This window comes from Solanum stenotomum, chromosome 2, assembly GCF_019186545.1.
Source record: "Solanum stenotomum isolate F172 chromosome 2, ASM1918654v1, whole genome shotgun sequence".
In the NCBI taxonomy this organism is placed as follows: Eukaryota; Viridiplantae; Streptophyta; class Magnoliopsida; order Solanales; family Solanaceae; genus Solanum; species Solanum stenotomum.
The window spans coordinates 48875774-48883516 of record NC_064283.1 but is presented as its reverse complement, the minus strand read 5'-3'; the positions used below and the strand labels follow the sequence as shown (position 1 = coordinate 48883516).

Below are 7743 nucleotides of genomic sequence, written 5' to 3'. Positions count from 1 at the left end.
AGCCTGATCTGAGGTCTATCAGTAGCACCCTGAAGCTGATAGAAAAGATAATCAATTCTCAGAAGAGGATACTTATTCTTGAGGGTAACCTCGTTCAATTGGCGGTAATCTATACAAATCCTAAGGGAACCATCTTTCTTTCTCACAAATAAGACCGGAGCGCCCCAAGGTGAGACACTTGGTCGAATAAAACCCTTATCAAGGAGATGTTTCAACTGTTCTTTTAGGTCGTTCAACTCTACTAGAGCCATTTTATATGGTGGAATAAATACTGGATGAGTATCACGAAGAATATTTATAACGAAATCAATCTCTCTCTTAGGAGGGACTCTGGGTAGATCATCTTGAAAGACATCTGAAATGTCACTCACAACTAGAACTAACTCAATAGAAGGTGTCTCAACACAAGAGTCATTAACTCAGACTAAGTGATAGACAGAACCCTTGGAAACTAACTTTATCACCTTAAGGTACGAAATTAAATGACCCTTAGGCACTGATGAACTTCTACTCCACTCAATAACTGGCTCATTAGGACTTTGGAACCTAACAACTTGAGTTGTACAATCAATGGAAGCATAACACGCATGAAGCCAGTCCATACCGAGAATGACATCAAAATCTACCATGTTTAACTCAACTAAATCATCCATGGTGTTCTTGTGATTTTTGGAAATAACACAATCACAATAGAATTGCTCATCTAAAATAGACTCCCCAACGGGTGTACAAACCCAAAAGGGCTCACAAAGTTTCTCAGGAAGAATATCAAAATTCACTACAACATAGGGGGTTACAAAAGATAAACTTGATCCTGGGTCTAGCAAAGCATACATATCAAGACTAAAGACATCGATCATACAAGTGACAACATCTGGCGAATCCTCTTGCTCTTAGCGGCTAGTGATAGCATATAGGTCGTTATCTTCTCCACCAGTACCTGAAGCAGCTCCTCTAGGTGCAGCCCCATTTGGTGGATCAACTGATGAAAATTGGGCTCTATTTCCCTGATTCCCGTTACCTCACCGGTTCTTGGGGAATTTTTTCATGAATTGACCCTCTTGTCCACACTTGAAATAACCTATGGAGCCATTGCGACACTTACCTGGGTGTTTCCTACCACACTTAGCACATGCAGGAGCACAATTACCTCATTGTGCCACACTACTTTGAGATTGTGCAGGTCTAGCTTTGAAGTGTTGCAAATTTCTGATTATTATACTCACCTTTGTTCATGGGTGCAGGTGCACTAGGAGATGATGGAGCAGGTCCATTTTGCTTTTGTTGAAAATAAGAAAGGTTCACATTACTCCTTTGCTCCCTAGACTCATTCCCTATCTTAGCCTTCTTGTTTCTAAACTCGTCCCTATCCCTCAGCATCTCTTCCTCAACCTATTGCACATAAACCATAAACATTACTATATCCATGTCACCTATTAGTATCGCAACCTTACATTCCTTACTCGACAGACGAGACAGCCCAGCCACAAAAAAACTCATCCTACTCCTTATATCTGCAACCATCTCCGGAGCATATAGGGATTGTTGGGTAAACTTCAGGCAGTACTCATGAACACTTAGTTAATCTTGCTTAAAAGTAAGGAATTCCCGTACCTTGGTTTCTCTCAGTTCATAGAGAAAGAAACAACCCAAGAAATCCTCCTCAAACATGGCCCAACTCAGAATTGGTGCACCCTCAGCTCTACCCTTCTTCCACTGGTCAAACCAAGTCCTAGCAACATTCTTTAGTTGATATACAACTAGTTCCACTTGCTCAACATCGGCAACTTGCATAACCACAAATACCTTTCGCACTTCCTCAACAAAGTTTTCTGGATCCTCAGTAATGCTTGAACCATTGAAGCTTGGAGGATTCATCCTTAAGAACTCTCGGATCCTCTAAGTATCAACCTCTTCCTATCTAGCCCCTCTTTATTGCCAAACTTAGTTGGTCACAACCTGAATTCGCATTCGGATTGCTTCCCAAAATTCAGCATTAGTGACCTCTCCTTGAGGTTACACTTCAGGTGCATTTGGTACCCCGTGCTTCTCAATGTTTCGCCTAGTAGGATGATCTCTAAAAGCTCTTTGTGGAGGCATGATTAACTAAAATACATGTGCAAGCATGAGTTAGAAGGAAACTTTATAGAGATTCACTATATCGTACGAAATGAGTATGAAGGAAGTGAAGGAATTTCCTAAATATTACAGCCTCTTAATTAGAGAATTGGTGTGCTTCACACCGATAGATAGGACTCTACAGAGACATATTCATAGACTCCCTAAGACTCTTAAACTTTGTGCTCTGATATGAAGTTTGTCACTCCCCGAGCCTACACCCTGGGTGGGACTAACACTCCAGAATCATTGTTGGCCCCAAGCGAACCCTTGGCCTGCTTAACTTGTAGAGGAAGACTAAAGCATTAATACAAGGATTCAATTGCACTTTAAAAACAACTGTCTAAAATAAACTTAGAATGTTTAAGGATAAGATTCAAATTAGCCAAAGTGGAAACTCAAGTCTTATAGAAAAAACATCTGAAATACAATACTAAAGAACTATAACTATTCGTCTATGAAACCTCTAAAACAAGAAGGGATGTAGGGACAAAACCCTTGATCATCCTAACAAATGAAATACTAAAACAGATAATAAGGGATCCTCCGGAAAGCAAAGAGGCTCACCAACTGACTCTGAGTGCTTAACTAGATCAATGAGGCGATGGGTGCTGATCCTGTTTACTTGTGTCTGCATCATAAAACGATACAGGCGAAATGACATCTGTATATTGAATGTATGAGTATGCGAGGGGAAAACTAAACATGACATAAGCTTGAAAGAAATTTAAAAAGAGAACTTAAAAAAGCTTTACTCAACTCATTAATACTCAACTCAAAGAAAAGTAAAAACAATAATAAAGGTGCAGTTTATACGAAGAATTTATAACAGTAAATGAGAACTCAATGTATTAAAGAAATATGATAACAACTCAGTTTACATATACAATATTATAATATTGTGGGAGTTTCTCTAACCGACAACCATCACTATGAGCCTAAGTGATGATACAATGTCTCACCCACGCTGCCAGAAATATCCTATACCTTGCCGTGATATAGAACACCTCAACTAAGTGGATCCACTAGTCAATGCTAAAATGCACTAAGGAATCATCTAAAAAGTATGATCTTTTTTACCCATGATGGATACATGGTTTATAGAGACTTGAGTTATTATAAACTAATCCCCATATCGGTGCTCAATACTACTCCCAAAATATACTAGGCTCATATGTTTTAAAAACAAAATCTTTCAGTGATTTGAGATAATACTCAAAAACTAGCTCAAAGGCTCTCTTGGAAATCGGTGTTTCCTCTCTTGTTTAAATGTGAAAACATTTGAACTCTTGGGAATACTTAGTTCTCGTATAACCTTTTGAAAAATTAACTTTACTCTTACTCCTTACTCAACTCAAAATTCACGCCTTAAAACAACGTTAAAACGTTTGTAAAAGAGTTTTGGAAAACTCTATGATCTTCTCTTGACTTGATTCTTGACTTTCCTTGAATTGAATTTTGGAATCAACGTTCATGATCTCATGTTTATGGATGATTTCGTGATGCTTGGACGTACCTTAGAGTGTAGAAATCAACTAGAAAACTCAGGTACGTTGCTAGGGAACTAGTATGGAAAGAAGTGGGAAAAGGTGGACGAACTAGCATCCCTGGCGCTCTGAGAGGCTTTGGGCGCAAGAGGGTCAAGTTCAGAACGTGGGTTGGGGCGCTCTAAATGGTGCGGTGCCTCGTTAGCCAAATTTCAGAATCCCTTTGGGGGCACTATGAGAGGTGCGGCACCCCAACCCCCTTTCCCAGAAAATCCCAAATTTTCTTCTTCGTTTTTCAACTCTAAACCCTCTAAATCCAATTGGTTCTTTCCCCAAACACTTAGAATCAACTATATCCTCGATATATGTAATATTCGACTTGAAATCACACCTAATTTCACGAATCAAACTCAAAAAACTTCAACAACAAGAACCCACAAGAAACTTAAACAAATTTCATCAAGAAATCATAATCCTTTCTTCCAAAAGAACACAATTACACTAAATTGAATCATGATTGACGCGTGGGTGAACTAACTCAACGCTATGTGATCTCACATATCTTGTAGGATTGAATCCTTGGCGAAATCCACAACCAAGATTGCACGATCTTGACGAATCTTGAATCTTTCTTCTCATTTCTCTTTTCTTCAAGCCCTAGCGTGTTATGGTAAATGCGTAAACTGATCTAATTCTGATTATACCCCAATTAAAATCCTAAAACCAAAATAAAATAATTGGGTATGGAAAAACCAAACTACCCTTCCAAAATCCAGTTTTGACTTTCCTTATCTAGAAGTCAACTTCAAATTTTCATATCTCACTCATACGAACTCTGAATTGAGCAAACTCAGCGGGTTTGTAAAGATAATTCAAAGATCTTCCTACGGTATCTTGTAGAACACCTAAATCATCCTGAGTTAGGAGTGTTGGTCATTTGACGTTGACCCAAAACTCACACTTAACATAACATGACATATTTTTCCATATTTTTCATTCTTTCCAAAAATGACTCTTTCTAATTCTAGTTCTTTCTAGTTCTTTCGAATATCGAGATGTTACATTAGCACATCCGCAGCAATAATCACACCTACTACAAAAAAACAGTATATACCGACCTCAAATGGAAGTCGGTAATTTCCAACCTCTAGAGGTCTCTTTTCTTAAAAAGAATAAGAAATAAAAAAAATAGAAAATCAACTACAAGGAGTTGGTATTATGCAGAATAATGCGGAAAAACTATATACCGACCTCAAGAGGTCGAGTTTTTTCCCAAAAAAAAGAATTACAACCAAAACTGACCTCTTGATTTTGAAATTAAATAAATAACAATATTTTATTTTTTCTCAATTAAATATAAAAAACAAAAATTGAGAAAAATTTTGAATTAATTTTATTTAAATCGTCTTCCAGAGGACAGTTTTGTGTAAAATAAAAAACAAAAAAATTATAATATCGACTTCTGGATGTCGGTAAAATTAAATAGTATGTAATTAAAATAAATTTCATTAAAATATTTATATAGCGACTTCCAAAAAATTAAGAAATTACTATTTTCAATTAATTTTAAATAAATCGTCCTCCAGATGAAGGTTTATATAGGTTAAAAAATAAATTAATATAAAATATCCACTTCTCGATGTCAGTATTATTTAATTAACATGAGTACTATTTTTTATCTTAAAATTTAATGTGATACCGACCTCATAAGGTCGGTATTTTTTTATTTAATCTAATTACTTTTAATAAAAGTGACATTCGGAGGTCGGTTTGTTTAAAATATTCCTATTAATCATAATTTTGCTATTGTGCATAATACTAAATTTTCATTTTACACTTACAATTAATTTTTTTTAAAGTGTAACAAATTTGTATACTTTTATAAATAAAAAGTTAGAATTCATGGAATAAACAAAAAAATAAATAATCCATATTTAGAATATGAAAGTACGTTGAAATGAATTATGAGATAATTATACTTATATTTCTACAAAAATGTACAAATTCTATCAGTCCGTCGTGAAATCATGAACTTAATAACTCATGCATTGATGTTCAGGTGAAGAGCTAACATATAATTCATTCGATATGAAATACGAGATGATACTTGTAGAAATGTCATGATAACAATTATTAAAATTTTGTATTTATAATTAATTGTTTAATTATTTGTACGTATAACCTCAATGTCTTATCTCGTTTATGAAATAGACAATAGAACATCGTAAAGTACTATAAATAGCAAGTTCTATCAAGATTATAATGTTCGATGTTAAATGGATGTCAAGTGTAGTGATCATAGCCTAGGCAATGACATGTAAAGGATAATTCATTGGAGTATGAAATACATTAACTATATACTCCTCGAATAGTTTAACAAATCAAGTCTTATATATATTACTGGTTCAGATATGAAATACATTATCAATTAAAGAAATACCAATGATCAATTCAAGGAGATTTATATATTAAATTTGATATTGATAAACTTTTGTTGATCAATAAAATTAAATTTATATAATTAGGAGTATATAATTTAAATTTATAAAATTAAACTTATGTTGATGTGTAGTTAAATTAAATTTATTTATATATATATATATGTGTGTGTGTGTGTGTGTTTGTTTGTATTTTTAATTAATAAAATCGACCTCAATAGGTGAGTTTATATTAAAATGAATTAATAAATACCTACCTTAAGAGATCGGTATATTTAAATTATTATTTTATTTAAATAATATTGACTTCACAATGTCGGTATTTATTTAATATTTTCAAATATAGATTATTTTTTTAAAAGATACCGACATCCCATGGTCGGTAAATTAGCACTTTTTTTAAAGAATGATAATCTCAAAATCGTAACTCTCACGTCAACCCACCAACCCTTCCCCGACCGGCACCCAACAACCCATCCCAGATCGGTGCCCACCCCACTCATCCCTGATCGGCGCAGCCTCAGCAGCAGGTCGCAGAGTTCGGCAGCAGCAAAGAGCAAAGGGCATCACAGGTCTCAGTCATAGAAGCTTGCCGGGGACGCAACTCTCAGTCGCACAAGCTCGTCGTCGCACAACTCTCAGTCGCAGAAGTCAATTTATAGGGTAAGTTTATTTTTTTCATGGTGTTTTTATTCATATACAAAAGCTGAGTTTCTAAGAAATTATTAAAATGCCACTACTCCCTAAATTACAAACAATAAAACACAAAAGATGAATCATCTTCGTTTCCAAGTGTTGAGAAGAGAGTCAAATTACAAGTCAAAATAATGTTTCCAAAACATCAAAAATTTATTAGTCTCTCATGATTATTGTGTCTTTAATTATTATCAAATAATAATAATAGTACTTATAATATAAGGAAAAAGAAAAGTAGCAGTTGGGTGAGTGGGTAATGTATTACTTCTTCTGCTTCTAGATCTCCCTCCTAATTATGAAAATTTTATTCCTATTTTTATTTTCATTATTGGAATATAGAAATAGTAGGGGTGGTGATGTGCAGGATCAAGTGGGGGGATTATTAATCCTCAAAGTCAGTAAGAGGAAGAGATTACTTGTGTCTATAATGACTGACTTGTGTCAAGGCTAGGTGTTTACTAATTGTCAACGGTTAATAATGACTGAAATCTCTCTATAATGACCACTAAAGAAATTTTTAATTGTTTCTTTTCGTGCTAGGCAAGTGAGGAAGCTCAACATCTAAACAATTGATACAGGCCTATACTACTTCTTTCATCAAAGTAGGAGCTAAGGTTTGGTGCCTCTAAATTTCTAAAGTTCAAGTACAATTATTTTCTCTAATGTGTTTATGTCCATCTAGTATTGATACTTAGCTTTGATTTATGATAATTTGTTTGAGTCCATCGAGTGTTCGTTTAGCATAAGAACCAACACTAGTTGATCCTATTGAATACGAAATTGATTTTCTTGCAAGATCGATTTGTGTCGATGTAGTGTTGACACTTAGCTTTAATTTAGAAATAATATATTTGTTAACCATAAGTACCAAGACTAGTTGATCCTATTGATGACAAAGTTTATTTTCTTGTAAGATCTATTTGTGTCCATCTTGTGTTAATACTAACCATTAATTTAGGAATAATGTGTTTCTTAAGCACAAGTACCAACACTAGTTGATCCTA

General features: G+C 34.6%; 1 protein-coding gene across 1 annotated transcript; it reads right to left on the bottom strand.

The window, feature by feature from the left end:
- Window positions 1-893: 893 nt before the first annotated feature.
- On the bottom strand, window positions 894-1878 carry LOC125856045 (uncharacterized). The gene is made up of 5 exons (XM_049535643.1): window positions 1807-1878; window positions 1615-1716; window positions 1311-1392; window positions 1106-1209; window positions 894-1007 (listed from the first exon to the last, which is right to left on the bottom strand). The coding sequence occupies exons 1-5, from the start codon at window positions 1876-1878 to the stop codon at window positions 894-896; spliced, it is 474 nt and encodes a 157-aa protein (XP_049391600.1).
- Between the last annotated feature and the right edge of the window lie 5865 nt (window positions 1879-7743).